Source organism: Ovis aries, chromosome 2, assembly GCF_016772045.2.
Source record: "Ovis aries strain OAR_USU_Benz2616 breed Rambouillet chromosome 2, ARS-UI_Ramb_v3.0, whole genome shotgun sequence".
In the NCBI taxonomy this organism is placed as follows: domain Eukaryota; kingdom Metazoa; phylum Chordata; class Mammalia; order Artiodactyla; family Bovidae; genus Ovis; species Ovis aries.
The window spans coordinates 137,804,469-137,819,669 of NC_056055.1; the positions used below are offsets into that span (position 1 = coordinate 137,804,469).

General features: G+C 35.6%; 1 protein-coding gene across 2 annotated transcripts in view; it reads right to left on the bottom strand.

The window, feature by feature from the left end:
* Positions 1-306: 306 nt before the first annotated feature.
* The window catches only part of HAT1 (histone acetyltransferase 1), a 43,285-nt gene continuing 28,390 nt past the window's right edge, over positions 307-15,201 (bottom strand). The window contains exons 9-11 of one of the 2 annotated variants that reach the window (XM_004004594.5): positions 13,469-13,620; positions 10,732-10,848; positions 307-4,284 (exon numbers count right to left, since the gene is read on the bottom strand). In XM_004004594.5, coding sequence (XP_004004643.4) covers positions 4,117-4,284; positions 10,732-10,848; positions 13,469-13,620 — 437 coding nt within the window. In that variant the 3' untranslated portion in view covers positions 307-4,116. The remainder of the gene's footprint in view (positions 4,285-10,731; positions 10,849-13,468; positions 13,621-15,201) is intronic. The other variant, XM_042243723.2, reaches the window with a different exon arrangement.

Consider the following 15,201-nt stretch of genomic DNA (forward strand, 5'->3'; position numbering starts at 1 on the left):
GAGAAACCCTGCTGTAGAGCAGTTCTTCTGGATGGTAAGGTTTGAAAAGAGCTAAGCAAAACTAAAGGAAGAGACAAAAAGAAAGTCATGGGCCTACACCTAAGTGTTCAAACCACTGTGCCTTTAAGATAATTCATTATTTCTAGCTGTGTAGGAGGATGGTTGGAGAGGTCCAAAATGCTCTTGTTTACACAGCTAATTCTAGACTGGTACAGGATCAAGCATCTGTAACCTTAGTTGGTGTTAATAATTTTAACTGCTGTAAACAGTAGTATAGTCACTGTAAGAATGAGTTCAGACTAAAGGTCATGATTTCTAGGACTTTAATCTCTACACACAGCACATGTACAAGAACGTGCGTGCATTGCAGCATTGTCTGTAATGGAAAATACTGGAAACAACATAAATAATAGGGAACTGGTAGAGTAACTTCTGGTATATCTGTACAGTGGCTACCACGCAGCCATAGTGCTAATGATTTCCAGGATACCATTAACTTTAGGGACTTCTTGGGTGGTCCAGTGGCTAGGAGTTTGTGCTTCCACTGTAGGGGGCATGGGTTCAATCCCTAGTTGGGGAACTAAGATCTCCTAGGCTGCGCTGCACAGCCAAAAAAAAAAAAACAAAAACAAAAACCCAAAATAGCAGTTGTTTCTGAAGGTTTGGGGCAAGGAACTTTTCACAATATGCCCTTTTCCATTTTCGTACTATGTGCATACTACTTTTTATATAGACAGCTCTGCCTAAGTCAAGGAGTAAATTCAATGTGCTGTGTAACGCTACTGCAATGCATAATACAAGGAGAATGAAATATGTGTTACAATAAAGGTGTAAAGGCATATGGAAACATGAAAGTTGTAGATGTTGAGTAACTGAAAATGTTGAGAGGAAATGAGGAGCTTCAAGCCATGCTTCAAAGGAGGCACCAATAATCTCAGTCATTATACATAAACATCCTTTTTCCTGATACTTAAGGTTTTGAACAGGGGACAGCTGGGGTATTTGTCCTGTGACTACATCAAACATGCAAGTGAGGTATTTCCCAGATGGCGATAAAAGCAAGCCCCACTTAGGAAGAGCCTCGTGGGTTGGCATGCTTACGACTTGGTCAGCCTACTTGATAGAAAATGAAATGGGGGAGTGGAAGCCAGGTATTATAGTCCTGGCTTTGCCACTAGTTCAGTGTGACCTTAGGCAAGTGAACTTCCGGATCTATTGTCTGTCTATAAAAGTGAGAGTGTAGCCCCTAAAAGTCAAATTTGAAAAATGAAATGGATAATTCCTATTCCTAAGGGAAAAAATTTCACAAAAACATGGAAAAGTATTCAGCTTTCCCATTAAGCAAAAGGAATACAAATTTGAGATTTTATACCTGTGGAGACAACAACAAAATCAACATACTATACCACTGAAATTCTGTTAAAATCAGTACAAACATTAATATCTGTAATTCACAAAGCATTCTGGAAAATATGGCATGTTTACATAACTGAACCATGGAGATAGCCCTACCCTTTGACTCAGTAACTATACTTCCCAGGAATTGGGATACTTAATGGATACAAATATATATATGTGTGTATACATATATACACACACATGAAGATAATTCATTTGAATGTTGTAATAATAAAAGAAAAAATCTAGGCAAATGGTTTAATATGGGAACATCAACTTGAAATATTGTACATCTTTGAGAACCATTTTGAACACTAGAAATGCTAAAGAGAAAATGCTACTCTGTTCAATGTATACAGAGATAATATTCAAATATAAAATAATTTCACTTGGAAGAAATATGGGTATCTTAATCAGCATTTAATATTTTTAAACTGGCCTGTAAATTCTAATAAAGAATGAATTTGAGGAATTCAATCATTTGACCTCTGAGGTCTGTGAGTCTTTCTTTCTTTGATACAGCATTGAAGGCTTTGCTGTGAGGAAACTCTAGTGGACAAGATATTGGTGGGTGAGATAAATCTTCAGAGTAGACAAGACTCTAGTACAGCAAGCTGAGGCCCCTGCAATTTGGAGACAGGGGCATATAGTGGGTTTTTCTCCTCTTATACATTAACTCAGGTATGAACTGAACTTTGTGATTTATTAAAAAAAAATTATTTTAGATGTATACCACATCTATATCCATATCTGAGTAGAAAAGCTCAAGAGTGATGAGAAAACATGTAAAAAGGATAAGCACAGATATTAGAACAGGGCGGAAGCCTGGAGCCAAGTCTAATACAACCTCATTTTACATCTGTGTTTTTCACTGTTCTGATGTTTCCATGAAAGGAAACATGGTATTACATGTAGAGAAAATGCAACTTGGAGAAGACATGGGAAAAAGTAGTAGTGGAGGGGAGGAAGGGAAGAAGGTAAAGGCAGCAAATAAAATACTGTACATCTATGTGTATGTGGATGGTAAAGGAGATACAGGCTGCTACCCCAGGGTGAGAAGTGACCGCTAAGCCCAAAAGGTAGCTGCGCTGGGTTTCACACATGGTCCTATGTATCTATCCTGGTGTTTAACTATCCTGTTCTAAGTACAGATCTTACTATCAGACTTACTCTTCTAACTCAAAATGAAAGTACAGCCTTTCAAGTCTGAAAGATTAATGCTAATAAACTAGACCTTTAACCATAGAACATTGTATTTTTTAAAAAAACTACAGAAATTGGTATCACATTGGCTTTTCCTGGTTTCTACATAAAGAAGGATGTTGAAAGATATTTAGATTGTACTGATTTTTTCTCCTCAGAGCTCATTTTTAGGCATCAATTGTTAATTTCCAAATTAAAAAATTTTAAATCTCATAATAAATTCAGATGGAAAACACATTTTTTCCATATAGCTTCAGAAGGACTTTGCATTGGTTCATTCTATCTGTACGACTTAGGTATGTGTTCAGAAATCAAGTTTTATGTATATAAACTGAGATGAGACTGTCTGAAATGTTCGCAGAACTCTTATTGTAAAGGTCTGGCTTTAGTGCCATTGGTATGCTGGTGGCCACAACTACTTTATGTCCAGAGGGTACTACTCACTTTGCTTCTATGTTTGACAGAATTTACTGATGAAAAAAAGCTGATGAAGGACAAGTTAGTGCTTGTCCAAGATGGGATTTTGCCTTGAGCATTGAACAAATCAGATTTTAAAAGTAAAGTTCAACTAAAAAAAAAAAAGTAAAGTTCAACTTACATCCCATTTTTGATGTTACTGGCTTACTGGCACATGTTAAAAAAAAAAATCAAGGCTTTACTTTTAATGACTATCAAGCAACTTATTTAGTTCTACTTCGATAAAATAAGGACTATATTAAGCAATTTATCTTTTTTTTCCCCTTCTTAGACTTCAACATCTTGATAACCTTATATTAAATCACAACCTCATTTTACATATTTCAACAATAGTGTGTAAACTAGACTTTTGTTAACTGATTTGTATCTTACTATTTATAAAGCGTTTATAAACCTCCAATTAAAATAAATTTATATTTTAAAAAATAAATAAAATGTTTATGGCAACTTCTGAATTATCTTCAATCAATATTTGGTGCCAAACATCTAGGTTTCAGGCTGTATTTAGTTTCCCTTCTCTCTCTTACCCATGCTACTCCTAACAAGTAGTTAATAGTTTATTTAAAACAGTTCTACTTTAAGAACATTTTCTACTTAGAAAAATCACATAGCAAGACCAAGATTACTAGGAAGACATTAAAGAAATGTGTTAAAAGCTTAGAAGCAAAGTGTGGGAGGAATAATAAAAGCTTAAAACCTAAAGGTTTTTAACAAGATGGAAGAAGTTAATCGTAAGTATTCAAGAATCATATCAGCACACATTAACATATCACAACTAAGCATTTATTACACTATTTAAGAAGGGAAGTAACTGCAGTGGTATTTCAGAAGCTATATCTTTTTTAATGTAATATATGCTCATAAACTCTAAACAGTATTTTAAAATATACAATCTCTCCAAAAGAAAATATTCAACTAAAGATAGATAACTTTTAATGTAAGCAATGTTACAAGATTTTTTAAAATTAAAGTCATCATCTGATTTTCACAACACATGTACAGAAATCTGCAAACTTTCTGTACAGAAAAGTATAACCTCTACTCTTGAGCGAGGCGTTCAATGACACGTCGATAGTCTTCCACGAGTTCCTGAAAGCTTTCTTCCAGCTGTTCATGTTGCATGCTTATTTCTATCTGGTTCATCTGGTTTGTCAGTTCTTCCGGTCTGAGACATTTTCTCATTTTAGCAAGATCTCTCTGTTTTTTCTAAGCCACAAACACAATTATTGGTTAGATTAAGAAAGCTGATATAAAAAAATATGTCTCCAGTGTTAAAAATAATAATAGTAGGAAAATGCCCAAATCTATCCCATACCATTTTTAAGGAAGCCTAAACATAATGTTAACATGAATCACAAGCCCTCTAAAAAGAGGGTTCCAAAAGACATGGAATTTGTATCAATTAATGGTAAATATAGGTATGTGAGTGACAGCCCCCTCTCCAAAACATAATAAAGAACTGGCCAGTACAGATACTCAAATATTTCTTTAATAAATAAGGTACTGTAACTGAAGACAGACAACTGAAATTAAGTGCTATTATTTCATCGATTTAATCATTAATTACATTAATCTTAATTCCAAGCTGGCTTCTTCTGCCACTATTATTTCTGAGTTCCCTTACCCAGCAATGTATTTATGGACCACATATTAATTTTACCATAAACTGTTCGGAGAGCTTCAGGAAGATAAGCCAAAAACGGTCACACTTTAAAAAACAGTATTAACTAGCATTTATTGAGTCTCTACTGTCTAGACATACATTATCTTATTAAACCCTCTCCATTTCACTGAGAAGGAAAACTACCATTTGTCAGGAAACTGAGATTTGCACCACCCTAAGAATCTGGTAACAACTTTTAGACAGGTCACTATCAGAACAATACGATATAGTATGCTGAGGATGGGACTGGAGGGGACCAAGTTAGCAGTTAGTTTAAGAATTCAAGAGATGATTTAAGCCTAGACCAAGTCTGCTTAGTAAGAGACTAAGCAGAGATGGAAGGTACAGAACAGATTTAGGGAAGAAAACACTGGATGATGTGGGGAAAGAATGCAGAATGACTTCCAAGATTCCTAGGTGGGTGGCAATATTGCATTATATAAAACACTGTAATATATGAAACTTTCATACATTTTCGACTTCCCTGGTAGCTCAGCTGGTAAAGAATCCACCTGAAATGCAGGACTCTGTTTCGATTCCTGGGTCATAAAGATCTGCTGGAGAAGGGATAGGCTCCCCACTCCAGTATTCTTGGCCTTCCCTGGTGGCTCAGACAATAAAGAATCTGCCTGCAGTGCAGGAAACCTGGGTCCGATCCCCGGGTTGGGAAGATCCCCTAGAGAAGAAACAGCTACCCACTCCAGTATTCTGACCTGGAGAATTCCATGGACAGAGGAGCCTGCAGGCTACAGTCCACGGTCGCAAAGAGGTGGACACAACAGAGTGACTTTCACTTTCATACATTTTGGATAAACTGTTCTAGATTATATCCTCTTTCACTTAAGCATTTAATAAAGAGCTAACTTTATATAGAGATCAGAAATCACATATACTAACTCACGTAATCCTAAAAACTATGAAACAGGTACTATAACTTTCTTCAATTGATAAAGAAAAAAAAAGGTGCAGGTGTTAAAAATAACTTGTCATAGAGGCAGGCAGTAAGCCGAGAAGCCAGGATCCAACCCCTAATGATCTAATTAGAAGTCCGTATTCTGAATTCCATAACTGCCTACCAAATACAATTAAACAAAACAAAACAAAACCCTGAAAACAGTATCTTAACTCCATCCTAAAAACTAATAAATGTCTCTCAAAGGAAACCCTAATAGTTTTGGAATATAAGACATGCAATGCTTCTCAAATTTAAATGTGCACTAAGATCAACTGGGAACCTTGTTAAAATTAAAATGCAGGTTCTCATTCTGTAGGTCTGGGGTGGGGTGAGAGTCTGAGGTTCTAAAAAGTGCTCCTGGATGATGTTAATGTTGCTGACTTAGTGTGTGAGTGTGTGTGTGTGTGTGGCTGCACTGCTTGGGGGATTCTTAGTTTGACAACCAGGGATTGAACCCATGGCCCCTGCAGTGGAAGCACAATCTTAATCACTGGATCACCAGAGAATTCCCAGTGTTGCTGATCTTCTAATCACACTGTGAATAGTAGTTCTAGAGAAATAATGAAAATTCAGATTTATTACTCCCAAGGCCTGGAAGGACAGTATATTCCTTACTCTTCAATCATGTGGATAATAAATGCTTTGTTTCTGCTGTCAAAGTTACTTTTTTTTTGCCAAGAGGCACAACTGCCTCTTGGCGGCACCCAAGTTAAGGAAACGGCTCAGGAACTAAAAGGTAACGCATCGAAAAATTATCATGGAATGTTATAAGAAAAACAATTATTCTTCTAAACTGCTAACCAGTTATAACATTTATAAAATAATCTAACCCCACTGCTTGAATATGCCTCCAATCATATTAAATTCTCGTATACAACAGAACCATCATTTCAATTCTTAAATATTCTTAACTATCAATTCTGCTACAAATAACCTACAGAATGAATCATGTGCCACTGACATACTGTTTTAAATTATTATATTTTAAAACTCAACATTAAGAAAACTAAGATCATGGTATCTGGTCCCATCATGGCAAACAGAAGAGGAAAAAGTGGAAACAGTGACAGATTTTATTTTTTGGGGCTCCAAAATCACTGCAGACAGTGACTGCAGCCCTGAAAGTAAAAGATGCTTGCTCCGTGGAAGGAAAGCTATGACAAAACTAGACACTTTACTAAAAAGCAAAGACATCACTTTGCTGACAAATGTACAGTGTAAGAACTGGACAATAAAGAAGGCTGAGCACTGAAGAACTGATGCTTTTAAACTGTGGTGCTAGAGAAGACTCTTGAGAGTCCCTTGGACTGCAAGATCAAATCAACCAATCCTAAAGGAAATCAACCCTGAAAATTCATTGCAAAGACTGATGCCAACGCTGAAGCTCCAATACTTTGGCCACCTGATGTGAAGAGCTGACTCACTGGTAAAGACCCTGATGCTGGGAAAGACTGAAAGCAAAAGGAGAGGGAGGCAGCAGAGGATGAGATGGTTAGACAGCATCACTGACTCAATGGACATGAATCTGAGCAAACTCCAGGAGATAGCGAACAATAGGGTACCCTGGTGAACAGTCCATGGGGTCACAAAGAGTTAGGCACAACTTAGTGACTGAACAAAAACAACAGATCTCTTAAGAGTGTTTACTTCCCCAGTTTATCTCCCCCTTCACTGCCACCTTCAGTTTCACTGTCAGTTTTTCTCAGATTTATTGACATGGCAATACATCTCTGAATTAAGTTTAAGAGCTCTAAGTACCTAGGAATAAAAAATACATGTACTAGCTTTATGGAAAACTATGAAACTATTATAGAAGTTCCTCATGAGCATGTAAACTATGGTTCATTTTTTAAAATAAGTTATTTGAGCTATTTGTTTTACTGATTTTAATATTCCTAAAACTGTGTATATATACTGATTTGTATATGTAGGAAATATTATAAATTCATCTTTTAAACCATGCTTAAAAAAAAACTTAAAAAGCTAATTCCTTCATAGATTAAGGCTGTGGATAATTTTAATTAATGCAGAAAAATTAATTAAAGATCATATTAGTGTCAGTTTATTTAAGGTCCAAAAAACAATCTCTTCTTGCCTAGTTTTCAGAGGTTCCAAGGAGGTTTACAAATATCTCAAAAATTCCACCACCTCTAAGAGTGCCTTAATTTCCATCTGCTCAACCAGTCTCTTTTGTGAACTACAGAAATAAGGTTCTTTTGCAAGAATTTAAAAATAATAATGGTGTGGAGACATATAACAAGTCCTAAGACTTATCGAAAGGTTATCTTTAAAAACATGCACACTGGATTGTATTTCTTTCTCTTCAGTTCCTCACTATGGAGTATTTCCATTTTAGAGAAGAGAAGCCTAATACCCAGATTTTAATAAACTCTCAACACACACAATTTGTAAAAGTTAAAACTAGACCTCAAAATTGAGTTTTCTGATTCCAAATCCAATGCTATTATAACAATGATTCTAAATTTTGTACTTGCAAACCAATTATGAATTAAAATATGCCTATGAAACAATATAAGAATTTAAATGCTAAAACCAAGCAGCTGCACCAACTTTTCTTTTTTCTTTAGTCAAATTGTTCAAATTTATCTTTTCTTGAACACCTGAAAATTACTTCTGTACTTAAGAATTTCTTTTTGTGCTTTTAAAATGATTCTAGTTAATACAAATTATTTTTATCCCTTCTTGGCACTGATACAAATAAATTATCAGTAAAGAACTTTTAAAGGTACAACTACTTCTAATATCTACCCAAAAAAATTTCTTAGTGGGACTAAACTGATATGGAAATTTAAGCCCTTAAAAAAAGGCAGCACAGAATTGGTGGTCTGCTATCAATAAACAATTCCATTCCTCCGTAATAACTTAAGACAATCTAAGTTACACTTTCTTATCATAAAATGTGTTAAAGTATAACATAAATTCTAGATTCCAAACTTTCCCCATTTGGCATATACAGATTTTTTAAAAATTCAAAATCACACTCAGTATTAAGCAATTTTACTTTATTCTTAAATATAATTTTGCATTTGAGAATGCTGTGATAGCACAGCACAGTATACAAGTATCAGCTTGGAATGACAAACTGGAGAAAACCATCTGCATACATTCAACAAAGGAATCTTCCAACTCTTCCCTTGCATATAGGGCATTCAACTATTTCTAGGCTTTTACCAAGTATGTGGTAGGTTTTCTATCACCCTGCAGCTATCAACCCAGATCAAGATTTCTTGGTTTTCTCAATGAGACAGAATACTGGATAACTAAACTCGTTAAAAATGGGATACTATAAATAGGGTTTGAGCAAGTATCTAAAGAATTTAATATTTTGTATGAGTGCAAGGATGGTGATACCAATTTTGGCTGTTAAGAATTTAAATAGTTTAATAACCAGTTTTTGGTCATCTTTTAGAAAAGGAACTTGCTAGATAGGTGAGGATACTTAATAATATTAAAAAAATCATTATTCTTAAGTGTAGACAATACTTGCTTTTATGAACTACAGATATTCCCATTATTTGGTGTAACTTCATGACTGCTATTTATACTTAGAAATCATCTTTTATTTGCTGCATCTGCCTATATAAAATATCACAAGTATCTGAGATACATAATTTAATAAATTACTAAAAGTTTTAATACTCTTAAATGTTGTCATTGCTAACATCTAATTATATTGTTCTATATGCCCCATTTCATCATAAAGAAATTTTCCAGCTAACAAGTTAATATTAAAGATCAAAATCTTTGGAAAGTACCATTTCTACCAATTTTCTGAAGTTTTCTGAGTTGACAAGCATAAAGACTGATAAAGAATAAAATGTTATTTCTGACAAATTTTGGGGAATAGTTGTTATAATTTATTACAACCTGTTATATGCAGATGGTAGTTCCTAAGTTGGAAAATCAATTAAATTGACTAAGTATTCCATTAACTGCTTAATGAAATGGCACTATGAAGAAAAAATATATGAATTCTAGACACAAGGATTTATATATCAGGCAAATAATTATTTTTATATTCAGAATGTGCTATATTTAGAATTATAATAAATTAAGAAATAGTTACATTGCAAACAAGATGTGATAAAGGAAAAAAAGCTGAGATTCAACAAGTAGTGCAACCCTATATACCATTAACACTCAAAAGACTGGCTCTATAAAGCAGAATCTATGATAAATAAAATGGATTAACTTAGAAAAATCATAAAAATCATAACTATGCACTTGATATATTTACTCATTATTAACTGACTTTCTCCTTAAACCTTAAGACAGATCCAAATTTGTCATTCATGTCCCCAACTATGGTGCTGTATAAGCCTCTAGGTATAGTACATACAAATGCAGCACTCAGTAATTAGTTGTTAAATAAATGAATATTCTCTCCAATCAGATTACTGCCCAACTACAAGAATCACAAATCTTCCTCCACACAAGTGCATGGACAATATCTACCTTAATAATGGCCAAAAGATGAGGAGGCCAGACCTGATCTAGGAGGGGAATATTTTTGAGTTAAAGGAAAATAAAGGAAATGAAAAAAAAGCAGGGGGTAAAGGAGCAAGAACAATGACAAAACAGGTAAACAACACTAAGTTGCGATGTCAGCTATGGTCAAGTACAGGGGTTACAAAAAGCAACCAAGGCCATATTTAGGAAGAAAGAAGCAAATGGAAGCAGAATATAGGGACAGATAAAACAATGGAAAAGAAACAAGATAATCTGTTAGGGAAGATTCTGGGCATTCAGTTTTTTAAAAGATGCATACAAATAAAAAAATAACCACGAGTAAACTATCCTTGGGATTAGTTTTTAAGTGAATGGGAACATCTATAGTTTACACTGGAAAATTATGACAGGGAGAATTCTTATAACTAACTGGAAGAATATTTTCACTTCTGTAAAGTTAATTTAGCAGAATGATTTGGACTCTCCCACACATTGGTATTTGCTAGATAGTCTTCATTTTCAACAGTGACAAGAATATAATGTTTAAGACTCTTCAAAGTCCTACCTTATATGGGCTAATTAGTCTTCTTTTAATATCCAGTCTATAGCTTCTGTATTGTTCAGCATCACTCATGTCAGTTACCAGTAGTCGAAGAATTTCATAAACCCGTCTAGCATGTTGCTAATAAACCAGAGAAGAACATGAACATTTCAAATTACAAATAGTAACACTCTCCCAAAAGAACACATCATATATTGAATACCTGCCAGAGGCCAGAAACTGTGCTTGGTGCCAGACAAAAAGCAATAAAAGATAAGTCTCTGCCCTCAAGAAGGCAAGTAGTCTACTGTGTAACACAAATGAATGAGGTATGGTTAATTTCATGATAGAAATGTGCACAGGACACTCCAGCAGCACAGCCTGAGAATGGGGGAACAATGTTAGAAGAGGATTCCTGGGGGAATAAAACCTGAGTGAATCTTAGAGGAAAGGGAGCATGCTGTTCTTAAAACAGGGCAGGGCACTATATGTGTGTGCATGTCTCACGTACACACGTGCAGAAGTAGTTTGACACTGCTGGGACACAAATGAAAATGGTAGCGAAAGAAGGGTAAGGAGACCAATCAGAAAGCTCAGTTATTAAATCAGGCAAAAGATGATGATGGTATTAACTGAGACAGCACAAACAGTAATACTAAGGGGACAAGAATTCTAGAAATAAAGAGGAGGAAGACTGTGGAGGAGGGTATGGAATGACAGTGAGATTTTCACAGAGTAGGAGAGATTTAGGAGCCAAGAGAACATATAAATCTGAAGAAAATTCTAGACCAAGGACAAGGATTTAAGCAATATCAATATAGAGTTTAAACCTTAAGACTGGTTAATGGTTAAGACAGTCCAAGGAAAACACACACAGTGAAGACAGGGGTGTGTGTGTGGGGAGGGGAGGTCAGAAGCCTGCAGTATAGTGCCAGTTAATGAGCAGACAAAAACAGTCAAGAAAAATATGCGAAAAATCAGGAAGTTGTGGTAGGCCTATGATTTTCCTATTTCTGTCATTTCACTTATTTATTGGGAGTGAGGAAGAGGTCAGGTATACATAGGTTAAGATAATACTGAAATTTCTGGAAAAAACACCTGAACTGAGCCTGAAAAATGTACTACCTGGCCAGGCAAAGATGAAGAAACTGGAGAAGGGGGTATCAGGGCAAAGGTAATAGTTGATATACAGGTACATAAAAGGAGTAACTCTTGCCTGGAGAATTCCATGGACGGAGGAGCCTGGTAGGCTGCAGTCCATGAGGTCGCTAAGAATCGGACACAACTGAGCAACTTCACTTTCACTTTTCACTTTCACGCATTGGAGAAGGATATGGCAACCCACTCCAGTGTTCCTGCCTGGAGAATCCCAGGCACAGGGGAGCCTGGTGGGCTGCCGTCTATGGGGCCGCACAGGGTCGGACACGACTGAAGCGACTTAGCAGCAGCAGCAAAAGGAGTAAAGCTGTAGCACAGTTGGGAAACGGCAAGAGGTTCAGTAGAGCCAAAGCATATGGGAAAGCGGGAGGAAGCTGAGGCGAGCAAGGCAGGCACGGGCCAGATGATGCTGGTGTCTGTATGCCATACTGAGGAGCTTTAATCTCAGTAATAATGTGTTCATATTCTCTTTCTCTTGAAAGCTGAGCTATTAAATAAATTCTAGTTAATTAAAGGTTTAATACAGTCTGAGATATAAATTATTTCTAAATCTTAAAACCATGAACCCATTAAAGTGTTTTTATGCAGGAGAAGATGGAAAGTTTCAATTCAAATTGTTTGTTGAAGGTCAGTGACCAGTGAACGTTTGGCATAGTTTTGGACCTCAGGAGGAAAATCTGGATTACAGATGTTAACAGATGAGCTCTCTCAGGCAGAATTAAGTAGAATGAGAAAAAATGAGGATTGGATAAAAAAACTCTGGGGAAGAATTGTATTTAGGGAGCATACAAAAATGTAGAAGCCAGTGACAATATCTCAAAAAAGATAAGCACGGTGGTTCACTGAAAAGCTAGGAACTGCAGTGCCTTAGAAGCCAGGGGAGGGGAGGTCAACGGCACCAAGTACTAGTCCTCATTACTGGAACACTCTTCATCCCTCATACTTTTATATTCCAAAACCTACCCATTGTTCAAGGCTTAGATCAAATGTATTCCCACTGTGAAATATTTTATTTCTTGCTAACATAAATATAATAATTTCCTCTGAATTCCTACATTATTTGTCTGTACTTAAGATATTTATTACTTTAAAATCCAAACAAATACATCTAGAAGTATAAAAAGTGAAAATTATATGTTTTATTCTAATCCTCCTCCCATCAATATAGTCTCCAGGGGCACTAACTACTTTACCAGTTTAAATAAACATTTTCTTGTTATACTTAATGCAGCCATGAAGTCAATTATCTTTCCATTCTATTAATGAGAAAATTGAGGCACAAGGAAGTAAACTAAATTGCCCTAAGAGCAAGTGGTAAAGCCAGATTTGATCCTGGCCAATCTGGCCTCAGGGCCTGTATTTTTTTTTCTTTTTCTTTTTCGGCATGTGGGATCTCAATTCCCTGACCAGAGATCAAACCCATGCCTGCTGCAGTGGAAATGCGGTCTTAGCCACTGAACCACCAGGCAGGTCCAAGGGCCTGTATTCTTAACCACTGCTACTTCCTACACATGTATTCTTAATGTATTTGCAACGTTTAAATTATGTACTTAAATGACTTTTTTCAAAATTTAAATGCTTTCCTTCTACAGAATAAAAATACCTTATTTATTTTGAACTTCTGTTGAGCCTCTATTGCCATATCTTCACTGAATCCTTGCATTAACTTTTCCCGGGAAAAACAGGGCAAATCTTGACAAAACTTCACAAGCACAAAGTCTCTCAATTTCACATAGCTTTTGGATGGATCTTCCGCTAAAGAAAGAAAGCAGAATAACATTTCCCTTACCCAGCATAATTTATTCATCATCTGCAACCTCAGTATACACACTAACCTTGGAAAGGCAAAAATTCTTCAATGAATTATATAATACAAAAGTTACAATATGAAAGATTATAAATCAAATAATAGCACTACCATCTTTGTCAAATAAAGTTATAGTTACAATCTGTTTGCAAATAATACATATATATTATTTGTGAAATTAGAAACTACTCCTTTTCAAATATAATTTTTTAATTTATTTTATTTTACAATATTGTATTGATGTTGCCATACATTGACATGAATCTGCCACAGGTGTACATGTGTTCCCCATCCTGAACCCCCCTCCCACCTCCCTCCCCATCCCATCCCTCTGGGTCATCCCAGTGCACCAGCCCCAAGCACCCTGTATCATGCATCAAACCTGAACTGGCGATTTGTTTCACATATGATATTTTACATGTTTCAATGCCACTCTCCCATTACATATAAATTTTTGACATGTTGTGGTCATATGTACCTTAGTTTCATTTTCAGTTAAAGCAGCTGTATACACAAGAGATTCAAGTTTGGATAATCAATTCCAAAAGCCATTTTCTGATAGCTAAGGGTTCCAAAGCTAAGTTTATAACTCCCTTATTTTAATCTAAGAAACTTCAAAGTCTTCTATGCTTCTTTAACCTAATTTTTAAAAAAAGTTCTTCCTTTTACAAAACACTCTTTTTCATTTAGAGAATATGATTTTGATTCTTTCTTCATTGCATCTGAGTAGCATAGGTCTTCCTTTACTTTTGTCTATGTTATCTACATTAGACTGAGTAGTGGATAGGGAAGATACCAAAACATACAGGCAGAAAAAACACTGCATAGTCAGAGAATGAGTGTGAGTCCCAGTTCTGTCATTCATAGATGAAGGACTTTAGGCAAATTATCTCATTTCTCTGAGCCCTCATTTTCTAATTAGTAGATGGTATAAACAAAGAATATTGAAGTCTGAGCTAGCTCATGGGTCATAAAACAGTTTTGTTACAGTATCAATTCTCTACCAACTGTTCAATGCAATCCCTGTCAAAATCCCAGCTGGCTTTTTTTATTGCAGAAATTAACAAACTCATCCTAAAATTGATATGCAAGAAAATCAGAATAGCCAAAACAACTTTGAAAAAAGAACAAAAGTTAGAGGACTCACATTTCCTAATTTCAAAATTTACTCCAAAGCTACAGTAATCAAGACTGTGATACTAGTATAAAGATGGACATGTAGGTCAATGGGACTGAGTTGAGAGTTTAAAATAAACCCATACATTTTTGGTCCATTCATTTCTGAGAAGGGTGCCTTGACAATTCAATGAGGGAAAGAATAGTCTTTTAACAAATGGTACTTGGACAACTGGATCTCCGTAAGCAAAAAGAATGAAGTTGGTTGGCCCCCCTTTCCTCACACAGTACACAAAAAGTAACTCAAAACAGATCATAGACCTAAATGAAAATAGAGGAGTAAACCTTCAAGACCTTTGGTTAAGCAATGGTTTCTTAGATAACAGAACCAGAAGCACAAGCAACTAAGGAAA